This window comes from Centropristis striata, chromosome 6, assembly GCF_030273125.1.
Source record: "Centropristis striata isolate RG_2023a ecotype Rhode Island chromosome 6, C.striata_1.0, whole genome shotgun sequence".
NCBI classification, from domain to species: domain Eukaryota; kingdom Metazoa; phylum Chordata; class Actinopteri; order Perciformes; family Serranidae; genus Centropristis; species Centropristis striata.
This window is the reverse complement of record NC_081522.1, coordinates 36339305-36360665: the sequence shown is the minus strand read 5'-3', so window position 1 is coordinate 36360665 and position 21361 is coordinate 36339305. Positions and strand designations below refer to the sequence as shown.

The 21361-nt window shown below is 36.9% G+C and overlaps 1 protein-coding gene across 1 annotated transcript in view; it reads left to right on the top strand.

The window, feature by feature from the left end:
• tmtc3 (transmembrane O-mannosyltransferase targeting cadherins 3) overlaps nt 1-19650 on the top strand; it is a 53793-nt gene extending 34143 nt beyond the window's left edge. The window contains exons 9-14 of the mRNA XM_059336113.1: nt 473-593; nt 802-913; nt 5268-5371; nt 7258-7427; nt 9207-9433; nt 14374-19650. Of these exons, the coding sequence (XP_059192096.1) occupies nt 473-593; nt 802-913; nt 5268-5371; nt 7258-7427; nt 9207-9433; nt 14374-15233 (1594 nt within the window). The 3' untranslated portion in view covers nt 15234-19650. The remainder of the gene's footprint in view (nt 1-472; nt 594-801; nt 914-5267; nt 5372-7257; nt 7428-9206; nt 9434-14373) is intronic.
• Nucleotides 19651-21361: the final 1711 nt, after the last annotated feature.

The following is a 21361-nucleotide window of genomic DNA, read 5'->3' as shown; positions in this document are numbered from 1 at the left end:
ACAAAATGACCCAAAAAATACACAAAATTACAAAAAAGGACACAATTATTTAAAAAAGACACAAAATTACCAAAGAAAGACAGAATTACCAAAAAAGACAACAATTATTTAAAAAAGACACAAAATTATTAAAAAAAGACACAATGATTTAAAAAAAATAATAATAATAATTTAAAAAAGTAATTAAAGGGACCTTCCACACACAACACGGTAAAGTGCCATTCATATAAAACTGATATGATCCAAACCCAAGACTAGGAAAAGACTGATATGAAACAGAGCAGATTACTACCTTACAGTTTACCATGGAGATGACGGGAGCGCCGTGACTCAAGTAAAAGTCCTAGATTTACTAAAGACTTTCAGTTTTTAGTCTGGGACTGGGGACATCGTTTGGTGAAAGCCCCGCATTAAAAGAGCCCAGTGTACTTTTAAACTATTATTAAAAAGTTGTAATATTTCCCTTTTACAGGCACTTGAAGAAGATCTCCTGGCTGATAATCGGGGTTCTTTTAACTACACATGCAGTGAAAACCTTCAACAGGAACTGGGACTGGGAGTCAGAATACACTCTGTTCACCTCGGCCCTGAAGGTAAGATGAAGGCACATCGCTGCCAGTTTAAGTATCTTGGCCCACCTCTTCTATGTATTTTGGCGTTTAGATGAGAACATATCTTTAATCACCTTGTGAAAAAATTCCCGCGTAACAACTCCAACAGATGACTCATATATTTAACGACTTGCTTTCCAAAACAAAACAACCTGATCGTCGTGTTTTATGAACCCGTGTGCCTCTTCAGGTCAACAAGAACAACGCCAAACTGTGGAATAATGTTGGCCACGCTCTGGAGAACCAAAACAATTATGCAAAAGCTCTGCGGTATTTCCTCCAGGCGACTCGCGTACAGCCAGGTAAGAAACCAATGCATGAAATTCTGGTTTAATGAAAGATGTCGAGGCTTGTCAATTGTTTTTCTTGGTCGGGTTTAAAGAGGACATTGTGTGTTCTTTCATCGCGTTTTTGTTTTCAGTAGGATCAACATTCTGTATCTGATGATGTTTCCAGTTTATCATGTTGTTACTGTCTGCTCATTAACTGCACTACCGGTTTCTGCGGAGCAGATGATTGACAGGTGCAAGACCAAACAGAAACACAAAGCCCTGCTGTAAATACAACTAAAAACTAATTAAGTGGAACTTCTGAGGCTGTTTAGAGGTGCTGATTTAAGATTGATTTATTGAGCTGTTAAGGAAATTCCCTGTGTGAAAGTGATTTGCAGTGATGGGCTGGTTGTTTTCTCCCGTGTGGTTTTGCGTTTTTTTATACTCTTATTACGTCATGATTTCTTTTGTAGAACGAATGCAGCGACTGCGGTCTGTCGCAAACACTGTATTATGCAATGCAGCAAGGTCAACTACCTTGTATTTTTGTTTCCACTTTCTGTTAGTGCCTAGTACAACTAAAGATACATTTGTTTGGACAAATATAACGATAACAGCAAAAATACCTTAAAGGAGTTTAATTTAAGAGCCGATATCTAGACATTTTCCATGGTTTTCTTGGTAATAACCAAAATTATTACCTAGAAAACCATTGGAAATGTCTAGATATCAGCTCTTAAATTAAACTATTATGAGCTATTTTTATTGTTATCATTATATCTGTCCACACAAATGTACCTTTAGTTGTATCAGGCATTAAAATGAACAAGAAACAAGGGTAGTCAAATAATGTTTTACATGACTGTATATGTAAGGCAAAGCATCATCCCTTTAAGGCTTTTGGTCCTGAGTCTTACTGTTTACAGCAGGGGTCTCAAACTCAATTTTCCTGGGGGCTGCTGGAGGCAGTATCAAAATGGCCAAAAAAAGACACAAAATTACTAAAAGAGACACAAAATGACTGAAAAAAACCACTAAATTACTTTAAAAAGACACAAAATGACAAAAAGACACAAAATTACCAAAAAATACACAGAATTACCAAAGAAGACACAAAATGACAAAAACACACAAAATGATTTAAAAAAGACACAAAATTACTTAAAAAAAAAGACACAAAATTACTTTAAAAAAGACACAAAATGACTGAAAAAACACTAAATTACTTAAAAAATACACAAAATTACAAAAGAAGACACAAAATGACCAAAAAATACACAGAAAAAAACAAAAAAAAGTAATTACAGGGACCTTCCACACACAACACGGTAAAGTGCCATTCATATAAAACTCACATTAAACTTTCATATCAAGGTGGGGGCCACAAAATACCGTCACAAGGGCCGCAATTGGCCCGCGGGCCACGAGTTTGAGACCCATGGTTTAAAGTGACTACAAACAGACCAACAAAGGCTTTTGTTCATTGTTCATTGAATCACTATTCGTTTCGTTGTTTTTTTTTTTATTTAAAAATGTGTTACGGTAATGAATTTTGCTCACAGTGTCTCTAAAAATGTCAGAAAATACCTTATTTTTAAAAAAAATAGATTATAAATTCATATTAAACAGTGACTTTAGATTGCATATGTTATAAAGGGTCAAAGAAAATATGTATTCAATGCTCTTGGATTTTTGCTAAGAGCTGTACCATGTTCATGAGAATCACCCAACCACAAATTTTTATGCTGGATTCATCTGCAGATGGAAGTGAAGTTAAATCTTGAAATTGTTTGTTTTGTCCAAACCAGTAGTGTAAAACCACAATTATAAATAAACAACACAATTGTTGATCGTTTCAGCTCTTGTGGAACATTTCGTCACGTGATCGTTTTAGCAAGATCTCTGAAAGTTACTATGTAGTTACTGGAGTTAAGTGAAATAAGATGTCTCACATGGACTTAACATCTGAATCATTCTCCTCCTGCAGGCCCTGTCTTTGATCGTCCTGCCTTTTCCTAAAAGAGACACAAAATGACTGAAAAAAAACACTAAATTACTTTAAAAAGACACAAAATGACAAAAAGACACAAAATGACAAAAACACAAAATTATTTAAAAAAGACACAAAATGACAAAAACACAAAATTATTTAAAAAAGACACAAAATTATTAAAAAAAGACAAAATTACCAAAAAAAAGTAATTAAAGGGACCTTCCACACACAACACAGTAAAGTGCCATTCATATAAAACTCACATTAAACTTTCATATCAAGGTGGGGGCCACAAAATATCGTCACGAGGGCCGCAATTAGCCCACGGGCCACGAGTTTGAGACCCATGGTTTAAAGCAGGGGTGTCAAACTCTGGCCCGCGGGCGAAATTTGGCCCCCAGTGTAATTTTATTTGGCCCGCGAGGCAATACCAAATTATTATATTATTATTGTAAATTAATGACATTGATGTGTTTTTTATTTTAAATTTGACTTTGCGTGTCTGCACTATTTAGTAATATATTGTATGTTTATAAGCGTTGCTGGTTCCATATTTAATGTTAAAGCAAAACATGTTTGGTATATATTAAAAGGTTTATTTGTTCAATGTTGGCCTGCGATTTTATTCAAGTTTTAAATTTTGGCCCATTGTGTATTTGAGTTTGACACCCCTGGTTTAAAGTGACTACAAACAGACCAACAAAGGCTTTTGTTCATTGTTCATTGAATCACTATTAGCTTCTGCAGTTGGTTCGGAGAAGTGTGTGCATAGAAAATAAGAGGAATTAAGACTTTAAAGACCGAAATAAAACCCAAAGACAATTAATATATACACCAGAGTGGATTGTGCAGCGATCAGGAAGTTCTGTAGGACATGAACCCGCATGCTTATTTAGTAATCCTTTCCCTTGTCCAAACAGTGTGACCATATTGTGTTCATATTTGTTTTGGATCGTAAGGTCACATTCCAGAAACTTCTCCGCACAACAGGCGGCCTATTGTTTGATGAATCCATTACTTATAGTGCGAGAACTCATGACTGCATGCACCTCAAAAAACTTATTTTTACATTAAATGTGCAGTAAAGAGTTAGTTAAGCCTCTCCCGGCGTTTTCTGTTTTGCTTCATGGCATCATAGAGAGCCTGTCGTCGGCTTGTTCTCCGGGTAACCACCCAAGAGTGTTTCCCCGAGATTAACAGTGTAAACACATTAACCCGATGAGGATTTCCTGCCATGCTAATCATCCAGCATCAGTCCTGCTTGTCCTCGACGACCCCTTTTAACGCCTAATGTTTCCTCTTTCTGCTCCCACAAGGATTCATTCGCTTGTTGTTGCATTTTTCTCCGAAATACAGCCACGGAGGTTTTCTCATTATGTCATCTTAGTGGGAGAAATGTGTTGAGACGCTGCATATAAACAGGGTGAAATGAGGAATAAATAGACTTGAGGGGTGATTCTTAGAAAGTCTAAGTTCTGTCTGTGAAGATTATAAGGACATACTTTATTAAACTAAATATATTTCACTTTTATATGAATGAATAATATAGCCATAATGAGGCACAATTCATTGTTTTGTGTTAAAATGATATTTTCTATATTTTTAAACATATTTTTGATTCACAAATTCATTACCGTAATGCGTCCAGATAAAAAAGTCATTGTTTCCCCAACACTTATATACAATCATTTTTATTAAAACTTTATAAAAATAAATACACATTTGTTTAAAAATGTATAATTTAACAAATACAATGTTTTTAACAATGTATAAAGAACAAAATCTGAATTAAATTGATGAGAAAAATGGTTAAATGTTAAGGTAATGCTCTTGTTTTAGTGTTTTTATGGTTTGTTTTTATTAATTGCTTTTTAAAAAGCAATGAAACCATTTATGTAAGTGTTTATTTCCTGTTTTATTTATTTTCTTGTTTCTTGTTTGCTTGTTTATGTACAGCACTTTGTTGCGGCTGTTGTTTTTAAAGTGCTTTACAAATAAAGTTGAGTTGATAGAATTGTTTGCATTAAAATATGTGTATTTTTTAATAAAATACATTTTGGTGATACCAGCTACACTTGAGCATATTTAAGTGCTTGCCAAAGAAAAAAAAGAAAAAAAAATTTTTTATTACGGTTACGGTAATGAATTTTGCTCACAGTGTCTCTAAAAATGTCAGAAAATACCTTAAAAATGTTTTAAATAAATTATAAATTCATATTAAACAGTGAATTTAGATTGTTTATGTTAAAAAGGGTCAAAGAAAATATGTATTCAGTGCTCTTGGGTTTTTGCTATGAGCTGTACCGTGGTCATAAGAATCACCAGGACTGCATATTTCAGCTGTTTTTCCATCCGTTGCCTCATGTTTTTCTCTACACAATGTGTCTGCAGACGACATCGGAGCTCACATGAATGTCGGAAGAACCTACAAGAACTTGAACAAGTCCAGAGAGGCAGAAGATGCCTACTTGGTTGCCAAGTCCCTCATGCCACAGGTACCTCCTCGAATTAGTGCACAAATGTTTGGAGCCAGTTCAAACAGAACACTCATTCATGCACAGCTCCAGCCACAAGCCCCGCCTCCTGGAAGCTCTCCATTCATGTGTTTCTCTGCCTCTCGTTCCTCCTGTGGCAGTCAGAGGCTTCATAGTCGAGATGACATATCCACTTTTAAATTATATGATGCAACAAGTGCGACATGTTTACATAAAATGCTTCTGTGGCAGTTATGACTTTACAACTGAAGCATGCTCTTGGTTTTTTTTTTGTGATCATTTTTTTTTTTTTTTTTTCATTTAGTTTCAAACAAACAAACAAGCAGGTGTGGCAAGCATCAATTGGGCAATAATAGCAACAGCAACAAAGAAGATAAAATGGTCGTGTAGTAGGGCTGGGCGATATGGACCAAAAGTCATATCCCGATATATTTAGGCTCAATATTGATATACGATATATGTCCCGATATTTTTATCGCAGAGTGAGAGCAAATGTTCAGTCAAAGTCAATTACATGTCACAAGTAGTTTTATTAAAACTGTTTATTTAAGTAAAATAAAAAATACTGTTTAACAACAGGAGAACCTTTTTTTTTTTTTTTTTTTTAATCAAAGCTCCATTAAAACTGAAATAAAAATAGCCTATGAAATAAAATAAGCCAATCTTTTTCCGAAATGAATATATTTTTATGTGAAAAGAATAACGAACATTATAAAATAACTCAAATATGACAAACCATAGTAAGGGCAGCATTTATCTATAAAGCAAGAAAGAAAAAAAATTGAACTATATCGATATATGCGATATGGTCTAATTCCATATCGCATTTTAAAATATATCGATATATCTTTTATATCGATATATCGCCCAGCCCTATAGTGTAGCATAACAAACAATAAATAAATAACAATAGCAATACTACCAACCAAACATATCAACAATATTGAGTATTATAATAATAATAATAATAATAATGAAAAATAGGTAGACGACACATTCCCACCCCCAATTTCATGGGGTCCTGAGGCTTTGTCTCCATGAAGTAAACTGATGAACATACAAACACGCATGTGAACACACATGTACAGTACAGGCCAAAAGTTTGGACACACCTTCTCATTCAATGCGTTTTTCTTTATTTTCATGACTATTTACATTGTAGATTCTCACTGAAGGCATCAAAACTATGAATGAACACATATGGAATTATGTACCGAACAAAAAAAGTGTGAAATAACTGAAAACATGTCTTGTATTTTAGATTCCTGAAAGTAGCCACCCTTTGCTTACTAGAATATAAGACATGTTTTCAGTTATTTCACACTTTTTTCTTAAGTACATAATTCCACATGTGTTCATTAATAGTTTTGATGAATTTACAATGTCAATAGTCATGAAAATAAAGGAAACGCATTGAATGAGAAGGTGTGTCCAAACTTTTGGCCTGTACTGTATACACACAGCAGTTCAGAGCTTTTAAACAAGCCTCAACCAAAACTGCCCTTAAAACCCAACACCTAAAGCACACTTGAAAAAGGGCTGGACCATTTAAAAAAGGGGAGAAATAAATAAGAAAATATATACTTGGAGTGCCACAACTTTCCCTTAAAGAGCTTTACAGACTGTCCATGGTACATCACCCTCTGTCCTTAGACCCTCATTAGCCACCATCTTCATTGGTTAATTTGCTTAAGCTGATTTCAAAAACACCACCAACAAGAGAACAGTGACACAAGAAACATAACCCATTATTAGGACTGTAAGCACACAAACATCTACATTACAGCCCAGAAATAATGTCTAATAATCTTTTCTGTGCCACAGATCAGACAGATTGTCTTCCAACATGTTGCTGTTACTGATCTCTCCGTCTCACCACTCATCAGGTTATTCCCGGTAAGAAGTATGCGACACGTGTGGCCCCCAACCATCTGAACGTTTACATAAACCTCGCTAATCTGATCCGAGCCAACGAATCGAGACTGGAGGAGGCGGACCAGCTCTACCGACAGGCCATCAGCATGAGACCAGACTTCAAACAAGCCTACATCAGCAGGCAAGAGCTGAGCTTCAAGCATGATTTATCAGCCTTTATTCTCTCCACACACCAACAGGAATACTTTAACTTCACATGCTCTTAATTGCTTTCATATTGTGGAAAACTACAACATAATATGTTTGGGGGTTTTTTAATCGCTGCAAACTGAACTTGTAACATTTATTTTCTTTAACGGTTTTAACTCTGTACTGACAGTTGACTTAGATATGTCATTGATAGCTAATTACTGCTTGTAGTATTTGTTCTTGAGTCAGATAAGGTGCTATTGGATTCCTTTTTTTCCAGTTAAGTAATAATCTTAATCTTAGTTATTTTAGTTACACCAGGATTGAAGGTTTTATTTAACTATTGTAGTTTAGCTGTTGCATTACTCGTCACTGCAATATGTCAGACACAGTTCAGATTTTTGGCTTTAATACAGTTTTAATTTAAAAATAAAATGATTGTGCATGACATAATTTTAAGGCTTACTTTTCTTTGCAAACCATAGGATTTGGATTTTATTCCAGATGGACTGTTTACCATTGGTGGACAAAAACTTAGTACATTTACTTAAGTACTGTATTTTTTTATACGATTCTGATGAAGTTGTACTTTACTTGAGTATTCCCATTCTATGTAACTTTATACTTCTACTCCACTACATTTAGCTGACAGCTTTAGTTACTTTTCATGTCGAGATTTAACATAATAAACATGATACATTTAAAGTGATTAGACATTTTTTTAAACTAATCTTCATAATAGAATAGAATAGAATAGAAGGCCTTTATTGTCACTATCGGCAATGTACAATGAGATTAAAACCCGACTCCAAAAAGCAGTGCAACAGTAAAATATATATATATATATATATATATATATACATGCATACAATATAAACATGGGCAAGAAAGGGAGGTGAGGTGCACAGTCTTAATTTGCCAAAGCAGATATGATGCTATATGCAGTATTACCCATGTAGTAATATCGTAGTATATAATAGTAGTATATATTGCATATTATAGGGACAAATATTGCACGTTGCCAAGTATTGCACGTTGAAAAAAAATACTGCACAGTAGGTAGGTTTTGAAAGTGTTTCAGATTCATCCTACCTTGAGATAATGAAAATGCTGCTTACATAAATGCATCAATAATAATAACTCAATAATATATTTAGTATATATAAAACAATCTGAGGGGGTCCATTCTGCAGATCGAGTACTTTTACTTTCGATACTTTAAGCACCTTTTCTGATACTTTTGTACTTTTGCTTCAGTAAGTTTTGAATGCAGGACTTTGTAAGTCTGCCCAAAATGTTGCATTGAAGTGAATGGGATGGCCAAAAAAAAAAATGATCGAAAAAGAACAATAATTGGAGATTTTCAAACGTCTACTTCTCCGGCATAATTTCACCTAGAGACTCCATTGAAACTTTAAACAGTAGACACAAGTCTTGTGTATTGGTGTATTAATCCACAATTTTGTCGTGGAGTAATTTCACAGTGTGGTTTTAGTACTTTTACTTAAGTAGGAGATCTGAATACTTGTTCCACCACTGCTGCTTACTAACAAGAACCTTGAAATACAGCTCTGATGGGGAAAAGTTCCAAAAATAAGGAATAATTGATTCAAAACCCTAGAAATTGTGCACAAATTCCTGCAAATGCATGACAAAAAATGCTGCTTCCATTACTTTTCCGGCCTTTCTAGTACTAAAGTATTTACTATTACCATGCTTTAACTTCTGATATCTCGTTGTATGCTAATTTCTTTGATTTGATTGGTCTCAGAGGGGAGCTGCTCCTGAAGATGAACAAGCTGACCGAAGCCCGGGACGCCTACCTGCGAGCGCTGGAGCTGGACCGCACCAACGCCGACCTGTGGTACAACCTGGCCATCGTCAACATCGAGATGAAGGACCCTTCAGAAGCCCTGAAGAACTTCAACCACGCCCTGGAGCTGAACCCACGGCACAAACTGGCTCTCTTCAACTCAGCACTTCTCATGCAGGAATCTGGTGAGTGGCTCCTGAAATATGTTCCAGTCTGCAGCACGTATTTCTAAGTAAAAGCATTACTTGGCACTTATTTAAATACTGTTTCACACCAACTGTTGCAGACAAAAGGGAAGACAAAAGGAACCTGATGCCACCTTTAGGGTGTAACCACATTCTTAAGAAGTGCACCTGATGTTGCAATGAACCTGGCAAGCAGTGGCACAGAGTTCATGGCCAAGTTTCTGTCAGGATGATAAAAAATAAGCATTAATATTTACGGCGAGGAGGTTTTTGGCTGTTTAGTGTTGGCAGTAAATGTGGTTTCCAGTTCCAGGAAGAATATTCCGGCTTATGTGGTTACAAAAAAAAATAAAAACTCCCTTTTGTTTTTTTTTTATTTTATCTTTGTTGAGGCCAACAGGTTTCATACAACGTAGGATATTTTCCCTTCTTAGCATTTGTATTGCAATCTTTTGTGTTAACTGTTTTTGTTTTTTTTTGTTGTTTTTTGTCATTTCTTTGTGTTTTTATCTGTGTTTTTTGTAATTTCTTTGGGTTTTTTATGTGATTTTTTTTGTAATTTTTGTGTGGTTTTTGTACTTTTATTATGTTTTTGGTGTGTTTTGAGTGTGTTTGTATGTGTCTTTTGTCATTTTGTGTGTGTTTTTGGTTTGTTTTTTGTGTTTTTTTTCTGGGGATTTTTGTGTTCAAAATGTTGATCCAGTAAGTCAAAATGAAAATAATGATCAGGTCATATAGGTGAGGTTGTGCTGAAAACAATGATACCAACACATCATGGTAAATTGATTTTTAAGTGGTTTATACAGGCAGAATGAAAAGGAGTCAAAAACCGACAAAATATCCCCAAACTCCAAAGGGTTAAGTAATGTGAATGCTTAGACTTCTAAGGATTAAACCAAAAAAAGGAGGAAAAACAGACTTTTGTGGTTCGATATTGTACATTGAGTGTCACATCAATTCAATGTTGCTGTTGTAACTTTTGGTACCTACAATATTTGGTTATTGTCATGAACAGTGTCCAAAATCTATTCTGTTTGCACCCAAAGGACCTACAGCACCAGCGAGAGAAGTAGGAAAAACAAAAACAGTTAATCTAACTGACTCAGGAAAAAACTAACATTTAATACGTCCAAATCCAAACAGAAAAGAAAAACTCATTCTTGAGAAGTAAACCTGATATGGCAATGAACCCGGAAAGCAGTCGCACAGAGTTCATGTTTCTGTCAGGACTTTGTGACAATAAAAATAAGCATGTGGGTGATTCTCATGAAGCCAGTCTAAGTTCTGTCTATGAAGATTATAAGGACATACTTTATTAAACTAAATATATTTCACTTTTATATGAAGGAACAGTATAACCATAATGAGGCACAATTCTGTCAATATTTTTATACACATTTTTGATTCACAATTTCATTACTGTAATGCGTCCAGATGAAAATGTCATGGTTTCCTCACACTTATATACAATAAATATTTAATAAGCTTTATAAAAATAAATACACATTTGTTTGAAATGTATAATTCAACAGAATATAATCAAATATAATGGTTTTTACCAATGTATAAAGAACAAAATCTGAATGAAAATTGATGAAAAATGGTTAAATGTTACGGTAATGATAGAATTGTTTGCATTAAAAATTTGTATATTTTAATAAAATACATGTTGGTGATACCAGCTACCCTTGAGCACATTTAAGTGCTTGCCAAAAAAAAAAGAAGAAAAAAAATATATATATTTTTTTAAAAATGTGTTACGGTAATTAATTTAGCTCACAGTGTCTCTAAAAATGTCAGAAAATACATTAAAATTCCTTAAAAAGATTATAAATTCATATTAAACAGTGACTTTAGATTGTATAGGTTATAAAGGGTCAAAGAAAATATGTATTCAATGCTCTTGGATTATTGCCATGAGCTGCACCATGTTCATGAGAATCACCCAGTTATATTTACATATATTGTTCCATGTTGGCTTTTCCACCCAGGTTTCTTTACTTCTGTAAATCTCGCTGCTGCGTTCCTGCACGCTTTACGACCATCACAATCCCTTATATCTCTATAGTTCTTTGTTAGGATGACAAGCCTTTTTATGTATTTTATGTAGGGTGGTTCAAACAGAATTGACCAAGATATGAGCAGTGAAAGGAAACAATATTTCTTGCTGACACGGCGGTTTTTCCTTTGATTGCACTAACCTGCCGTGACTCTGAACGTTTCAAATGTCAGCTCAGGTGTCGACGTTTTTATTACGACTTCATCAATCAAAAGGTTTCCAGCAGTTTGTTTGTTCCACCCAACGTCAACTCTAGATTTGTCTTAATTGCTTGATAGTATTACACAACATGCTCCAAGTTGGTCAAACTGATACTTCCTGCTCCTTCCTTTCTGCACATTTATGTTTTAAAGCACGGGTCTCAAACTCGCGGCCCGCGGGTCAATTGCGGCCCTCGTGATGATATTTTGTGGCCCCCACCTTGATATGAAAGTTTAATGTGACGACTATGACGACATTAACAAAAAGAAAGGCAGCTGCTACCGGAGAGTTTTATTACAGTATTATTATCTGCCGTGTTGTTGTTACCGCAAGAAGTGGAAATGTTATGTAATGTCATTTTGTGTCTTTTTAAAGTAATTTAGTGTTTTTTCAGGCATTTTGTGTCTTATTTTTTTAGGAATTTTGTGTCTTTTTGGGTCATTTTGTGTCTTTTTTTTTGGTCATTTTGTGTCTTTTTTTTGGTCATTTTGTGTCTTGTTTTTTAGAAATTGTGTCTTTTTGGTGATTTTGTGTCCTTTTTTTTTGTGATTTTGTCTTTTTTGGTCATTTTGTGTCTTGTTCTAATAATTTTGTGTTTTTTTAGTAATTTTGTGTATTTTTTGGGTAACTTTGTGTCTTTTTAAAGTAATTTAGTGTTTTTTCTGTCAGTTTGTGTCTTTTTCTTTTGTAATTTTGTGTCTTTTTGGTCATTTTGTGTCTTTAAGTAATTTAGGTTTTTTTCTGCCTTTTTATGTCTTTTTTTTAAAGTAATTTTTAATTAAATTTTTTGGTCATTTTGATACTGCCTCCAGCGGCCCCCAGGTAATTTGAGTTTGAGACCCCTGATTTAAAGTTTCTACATGCCACATTCAGAACAACTGTTTGCTCTCTAGACATGAGGGAGTTTTTGTAGCCGGCCAGCAGCGGGGGCATGTTGGTTTTCAGTGGTGGAAAGTAACTAAGTACATTTACTCAAGTACTGTACTTAAGGACAATTTTGATGTACTTGTACTTTACTTGAGTATTTCTTATTTTATGCAACTTTCTACTTCTACTCTACAATATGAGGCAAATATTGTATTTTTTAAAAACTTTTTTTTTTTGGAACGGAACGCCACTTTTGTGTTTTCTGTCCAGATCGTCTCCATCTAAACACAGCCGGAGCATGAAAATGCAGGTTTTTCCTCTATCGGGGGAGTTGTAACCTCAGCATCAAGTGCTGTCATCACTCTGAGGTTGTATGGACATGTGTGTAATAAGAGATTTTCAGTGTGGATAAACAACTCATGTAGAACGTCACATGTGTGATATTATCGTTTTTACATTTCCACAGTATTCTCCAGTAGCCCCTTATTTCTATAGTCCTTTGTCTCGGCTTTCTCTCTTGATTAAAGTTGAACTTGAAGGGTCACTTAGCAGGAAGTTCAGCTCGGTACGAGCTCTTGAAGAAATGTTTTGCAGAGTGCAAACAAGCTCTTTAAATGTTCAGAGAGCTGGCTTTGTGTCGCCTAATTGAACTCACATCTTCTCTTCAAAATTCCTCACATTCTTATTTCCGCTTACATCTGTGTTAAATTTTCTGAATGGCACAAATTGCCTACAGGGCTGGAATACGACGTGCAGCTCTACACATGATGCTCAGGTGGTGATGCGTCGTCAGACCTGGTTTGGCCCAAACTCTGAACTCGGGCTAACGCTAACATCGACTCCTACCGTTAACCAATAACCCAGACCTTAAAAATCTGTATAATTAAACAGAATAGGATACATTTGTTATGACTTATTGACATACACTACAGGCCAAAAGTTTGGAAGCAACTTAAAATTTCTGTTCACAATGGCTTTCTTAAAAACCAGTATGGATTCTTTGGATTTTTGGATGTGTTTACTGCATGATCAGACTTTACCTTTTTATTGAATTGAACCATTTTCCTCAATTGACCTTAAGGTATACATTGATATTACCAGACCATTGCTAAATAAATGTTAACAAAATAAAATAAGTTTTAGGGTTGAGAAGAGTCACAACTTCAGTGCAAAATGTAAAAAAAAACAAATCACAGCTTGCATTGGATACAAAAATCCCATTAAATCTCAACTGTGTTCATATCTCTGACAGACTACCACAGAAATGGCTCAAATTGAAGCAGCTGAGTAAAGAAACAAGAGTACAGATTTATACATTAAAGAAAGAAGGATACACAACGTCTAAGCAATAAAATTCAGGAAACATCATTTGACGGTAACAGATTTCCACACAACACCTGTATTTAGAAGTTTGGCCACACGAGTTAGTACTGTAGGTAAATATGGTTGTTTCTCCTGCTGTCCTAGTCATTCTCTGTAAAGTCGAGCCGTTTACGCACGTTCTTCTGGGCTTTTTAGTAGTTTAGACATTTTAAATCCTGCTTAAAATGAACATTCAGCGTGCTGTTCATTGTTTGTTTACATCCCAGTACTTCCAATATGGCCGACATCCGGGTAACTGGCTACAATGCAAATAATAGCCTGCCCCTATTATTAGCCGGGTCCCAAACTGATGTTTTATTAATAGAAGCCCCGGCTACTATTTGAGGAAATACGGTATTTAATCACTTTATTATGTCGGCCGTTGTCCGATAGTTCATTTTCAAGCTAATATCGTGCATCCCTAACATCATGTCTTTGTTTTCTGCTTCAGGTGAGCCAAAGTTCTGGCCCGAGGCCAACCGACGCTTCCTGATCTACGTGGACGAGGAGCCCGACGACGCCAACGGCTACTTCAACCTGGGCATGCTGGCCATGGACGCCAATGAGAACGCGGCGGCGGAGCGGTGGATGCGTAAAGCCATCGACCTGCAGGCCGGCTTCCGCAGCGCCCTGTTCAACCTGGCGCTGCTCTACTCTCAGTCCAAACGGGAGATCGACGCGCTGCCGGCCCTGGACGAGCTGCTGCGCCACCATCCGGAGCACATCAAGGGCCTCATCCTGAAGGGGGACATCCTCATGAACCACAAGAAGGACACGCGAGGAGCCAAAGACTGCTTCGAGCGCATCCTGCGCATGGACCCCACCAACGTGCAAGGCAAGCACAACCTGTGCGTGGTCTACTTCGAGGAGCGCGACCTGCCGCGCGCCGAGCGCTGCCTGGAGGAAACGCTGGCCCTGGCGCCCAACGAGGAGTACGTGCGGCGCCACTTGATGATCGTACGCAGCAAAATGGCCGCGATGAGCGCAGCGGGGCATCCGCTGACGTCAACAGAGGGAGCCAGCGCTTCGGATAAAGAGGAGAAGCCGAAGAGAGCCGAGGAGGCGGAGGAGGAGGAAGGGAGGGGTTCTGATGCTGTGGGAAAGGGGGCTGGGGAGGAGAAGAATGTGCGGAAATCCTCTGCAGAAAGCCTCGGAGGTGTGGGCGTAGACCAATCAGAGTCTTTGGACAGTAGCCAGTCTGACAAGCGGACTAAGGGTAAGTCCACTAAAGAGATTAACGATATAGAGGAAAAAAGGGCAGCTGCTTTGAAGAGACTAGAGGAGATTGAGCGCATATTAAGTGGTGATTGACATCGTGGTAACTTATAGCTGGACTTCTTTTATAGAGCTCTTTAACGCTCCGGGATCAGACTGAACTCCCCCCTTTAGAAACGTGTACTCTTAATCATCATTTTACTCCTTTTTTTTCGATTTGTTCACTCGTTTGCAGGCTGCTCAGCATGGCCCTGTTGATTTAACACTAATCATGTAAAGAAGGGAAATGTTGATCCGCACACAAAATGTATGAAACACAAAAAAAAGCACAAAGCCAATTTGGGATAATCTATTTAAAAGCTTCTGGCAGATGTAGACTAGACGCCAATGTGTGTGTGTGTGCTCGATCTGAATGTGACTTCACATATCTGCAGTAGTTATAAATAATAGTTTGTTTTTCTATGTGTAGTCATTGTTTATCACTGGATTTTTTTCTTTTTTTTTTATCTTCACTTAAGATGTGAGTCACTCCTGTGTGTTATTGTTTGAAAAACAGAATGATTGTATCACGGACAATTAAAGGAAATAACGAGATTTCCTCAAGGCGGGATGATATCGGCAGAGTTTACGCCTCAAAATAGCCCAAAGCCACACAGATTGAAAATAACCTTCTACACTACATCAACAGCACCGCCGTCTAATCTTTATTGATCTCACTTCCTGCCACTACATCATCGGCCTCTGTGCTCACAGCTGCCTTCACCTCTAAATCTCATTGTGATCCCATTTAAAGTCTGTTTCCTCACTCCCTTTGTCACATTACTCCACGCTCTCTCATCCTTTCGACACAACATGTCCCAAATAAATGTTTTTTTCTCCGTTAACTACCCCATGCACATCCCTTTTGACCAGGCCAACACCCATTTTATGTGCGGTCAACAATGACGCACACTCATCCTCGGCGTCAGGCTTCATCATGTGTTACTCATTTTCGAGTTCCTTCTACTCTACAGGGGGAATTTTCACAACACATTTGCACAAAACAGTTACACATTTACACGTTTTTGTAGTAGCCCTTGCATTAAAACCAAAACCGCCCTGTAGTCACTACTGTCATTTGAGACTAATTAAGAAATAATTAAGAAAAGCTCAAATATGTCAACTCCTGTTTCCTCGAGACCATTCTGAAACCTAGCGCCAGATGATTTTAACAATTTTCTGCTCTGATTAGGACCACTTGAAGGAATAAGAGGCCAATATAAAAAATACTTTTGTTACCGCAGAAATGGGGAAGGACTTTTTTTGTGTGAGAGCAGACTTGTGATTGTAGCTGTGAGGCGGGTCAGTGAGGTTCCATTCATCACGCTCATTGCAAAAATTAAGTTACAAGTCTTCCTTGCAAGCTGATGTTAGTGGCTTCACAGCTCCCATGATAGTTCTTATTTTGCTTCACAGTGCAATACTGTTTCAGTTTCCCCCCCGAGGCTGACTACCACTGGGGCAGATGGGCAACGGGGGGGTTGCTATCGCCATTATTAGCTTGAGCCAAGGTATTTAGGGTTGTCACCATACTAAAATGTTCAACTCGATACCGATACTCAGGAAAATATTCGATACTCGATGCCATTTTCGATACCACAAGGATAAAAACTAAGACCCCAAAATTTAACAGAAATGTTTTTATTAACAAGAAAAATGCAACATGTAAAAATTAACAGAACCACAGGTTAAATATTTATAATAAAAAAAACAAAACGAAGCAAAGCAAAAAGAAACTGCAACTATGATAACAAGCTTCAGGTCTGAGGTAGTGCAAAAAATAAATAAATACAATAAACAATAACAATTACAACAATATTTTGAGGTTGTATGTTGTGCACAATATTAGGCAAGCTTGATAAAAAAATAAAAAATAACTTAAGTGTTCCTTCCTTGGCTATGCTTTACACACATAACAACAATCGATCGATACTTTTGAAAATGAGTATCGTATCCGGATACAACGTTTTAGTATTGATACTTTTTGGAGTATCGATACTTTTGACAACCCTACTAGGAGATGATTTCTCTACTGTGCAATCCACACCGACTCAGTCTTCTGCACAGACAGCTGTTTTAATCACACAAATATTCCGCTTTGTATGTGTTTTGAACTTATTTAATGCATGTTAATTGATTAATCCATGCTCCCGGTCTGTTTGTGAGCTTCTCCTCCGGCTTCTTGGCAATAAATCAATTAATATCTCTGCGCATTTTGAAGATTCTCATGAGAAAAGCTTGATGGAAACCCCAAAATTTGAAAAAGTTTTGAAAATGCGCATAAAAGTTTTTAGGCTTCCTTGAAGTTGTTTGTCTTTTTCGATATGTAGGTAACTAGTCAGCTGTTTCCACTCCGACATAAAAGAACAATTAGAAGTTGCCCAATTGAATCTAATTCCTGAAGATATTCTTTCTCTCGTGGGTGGCCAAAGTTGTCAGATTTTTTTTTTTTTTTTTCTCTCTTGCTCAATCTCTTCTTCTTCTCCCGTTTACTGACGGATTAGCCTACAGCAATACATTACACTGCCATCTTCTGACCAAAGTATGTTACTGCTGCTTTGTTTATTCGCTCTAAACCAGCTGATGGAAACTCCTTAATTCATATTTTCTTTATTGCAACATTTCAAAATTTTGCTTCAAAGTTTTATTCGACTTTCATGGAAACACAGCTTCTGACTCCGTCTACGGCCGTGTTAAGTGAAGCATAATCTGCATAGACAGCTGTTTTAATCACACAAATATTCCACTCTGTATGTGTTTTGAACTTATTTAATGCATGTTAAGTGATTAATCCATGCTCCCGGTCTGTTTGTGAGCTTCTCCTCCGGCTTCTAGGCAATAAATCAATGACTATCTCTGCGCATTTTGAAGATTCTCATGAGAAAAGCTTGATGGAAACACCAAAATTCTAAAAAGTTTTGAAAATGCGCATAAAAGTTTTTAGGCTTGCTTGAGGTTGTTTTGGTCTTTTTCGAAAAATAGTTAACCAATCAGCTGTTTCCACTCCAACATAAAGAACAATTAGAAATCGCCCAATTTAATCTAATTCCTGAATCTAATTCATTTCAAAATTTTGCGTCAAATTTTTATTCGACTTTCACGGAAACACGGCTTCTGACTCCGTCTACGGTCGTGTTAAGTGAAGCATAACCTGCATAGACAGCTGTTTAAAATCACACAAGTATCCTGCTGTATTTTTTACTTCTGTACCACATGTTAATTGATTAATCGAGGCTCCCGGTCTGTTTGTGAGCCTCACCTCAGTCAGTAGCCGGACATCGGCTTGCTAACTTGCCTTCACCAAGCTGACTGACAGCAGAAATTTGCTGATTTACTGGATAGTTTTCATGTCAGCTTCTTGGAAAGAAATCAACAATGTTTGCATTTACTGATTGATTTTATATCCCGATCCACTGTAGTAAGTGAGGGGAATCTGCATGTAGTGAAACAGCGACACAAACAGACCGGGAGCACTGATCAATGAATGTAGATGCGGTGTATAAAATCATACACACAAAGGGATATTTAGGTGATTTAAACAGCTGTCTATGCAGAAAACGACACAAAAATAAACATATAATTTGATCCGTGAGGGATGTTTGAAATGCATCCAATGGGGATTCACCGTTAGTTGATGTAAATCACTGCATCTCCCCAGGGAAAAACCACAGTTTCGCCACAGATTTTCAGTCTGCATGCACATTATTTAGCCTCCGTTGAAACAGGCCAGGATATATTGGCAGCGAGCAACAACTTAGCTTGCTATAGAGAGTTTGAATGCTGTCTCTCTGCTCCACGCGCACCCCCATTGAACCACAGACAGAAAGAAAAAGTGGGAAATAGCGCGACAAGTAGAGCCGAAATGAAATGAGTGCACATAAAATAGGTAGATCACATATTTTTGTTTCTGTCTTTAAGGCGATAGTAGGGGGAACACTGCAATGACCCTCTGCTCAGTGCAATCCTTTAAGTGGAACAACAGGAAAGACTTGATTACTGTAAGTTAGCAGCACTGTGGTGGTACTAAGGAGCCTTGCTATGCATCGACCAGCCCTTAACTATATGTACATATATTTACAGTGTATTTGTGTCCAGTGTTATTTATGTTTCTATGCACTGCAAATGCTGTAGATGTTTTTTGTTTATGTCTACCAGTTACAGTATGCTTTAAACTCATGGTGCATTATTTTTGTCTGTATTAATTTCAATATGTGTCACTTGTCATAGATGTTTCTCACTTTCAAACAACAGAGCCATGTCAGTGTTAAACATGTATGAACATTTTAATCAACTCGTCTGCCCCCCAGAATAGTAGGTACAGCTTCGAACGAGGAAACTCCAAGTTTGCAACATGTTCTGTTTCACCTCATTTTGCTGAGGGGCTGATTTTTTTGTACGATTTGAGATTTTTTTTTTAATGCAATAGCCCTTGGTGGTGGGGGTCTAGGTTATTAAATAAAGTGAGATGACAACTCATTGTTTTTTTGTTCTACTGTGTCTGTTTGCAGCTGGTGCCTGCAGTGTTCCTGTTGCTCTGTTGCACAATCATATTTAAGGGGCATCCATGATGTTTTCTTGTCTTTTATAGCACCAGGCACATTGCAGAGCGACATGCCCGGTGCCAATCCGATTTAAAATCCCAAATTGAGTTCCAAATTTTAATCTAATGTACCAAAAGTATGCTGTTGTTAGTCTCTGTGACCAATTCCATTTTCTATGTAATGTCATTTATAAATACACGGCATCTAATGCAACCATCTGTCCCTTGACATGACTTGACTTCCTGCACTGATGCAGCGTCTGTGAGGAAATGTACAGAAGATTAAAGGTTTGTCTGTAACAATGTGTTCACTATGCTCCTATACAACATTAAAGAAAGCTGGAGATTAAGACGCAAATAAAGTATTGCTCCAGAACAAAGATGATGCACCAAAGTTCACCTAAATCTGCAGGTTGTGTAGCTTATACACAGCATTAAAACATTTTTATAGATATATTTTACCCAGCTAAAATGTGCATCATAGTTCTTGAAACAAACTCTAAATTTTGCCAACTTCAAATCTAGTTTTGAGTGTGTCCAGCCTCTCATTTGCACCTGAGTCTTCGCTGCAATCTTACAAAATCATGTTAATAAATGCTGATTATGACCTTTTAGTAATGCTGGTGGGCTATTTTAGACTTAGTAGGCTGTTTTATCTTCACTGTAAGGCTCAAAATAAGTTTTGCAACTCCATTCCAACATTTTTTTCTCTTTTTTGGCCAACAACGGCTCTTTTGTTAGTAAACCCCTGACCTAAATCATACATACATTACATATACATTTTTTCTCACTTACCTTTAACTCTGTAGGTGATTTGTTGTTGCCAGGTTTTGCGATCTTCTAATCGAAAACAAGGAGAACGGTGTGATGCTTGTGGAGCCTGCAACACTAAAAAAAAATTTTCCAGAAAAATTAAATTAAAATCAGTACCAATCACTCTGGATAATCCACGGAACACACAATTTTTTACAGTTGGCAGCATTTCATCAGAAATCAATCACTTTATGAACACTTCCCTTTGATTTAACCTTTTTTTATGTTTAACCAATATGAGAGATCGTTTGAATGGATATTTGGTTACACTTCCTTTTCCAAAAATAAGACTAGACAGACAGAATATCCCCATATAAACTGCAAGATTATTCACAATACGAACATTTTTTATCTGACATAAATAAATAGGAACACAAAAATATGCTGTCAGGTGTTTTGTTTGTTACAGGGTAACATTTTTGAGTAAAAGCAGACGTCTGAGTAAACAGTGTGTCAGTCACTGACTGAAAAACAAAATCACATCATAAAAAAAAACACAAAGAAAGCCACTGTTGAAGGGCTGATGATGCTTTTGCTTTTTATCGCTTTGCACATCATCCACATCCACCAGCCTGTTCCTGTTTTGTTTATATGAGGGACACAGTTACTGGAAAGAGACACTTGTGCGAACTGATTGATGATTGAATGAATGAATGATTAATTTCCAGTGTATAAATCTCAGCGTTAGCCTCCAGGGGCAACGGCTAGAATTCCTGGTGGTATTTGGTGTTGCCAGCAAATGTATGAACTTCACAACAACAGGCACCTGGGCCAAGACTACCACCTCTTCTTTTTTTCTACAGTCCAATTAGCAGCTTGAAAAGCACAAACG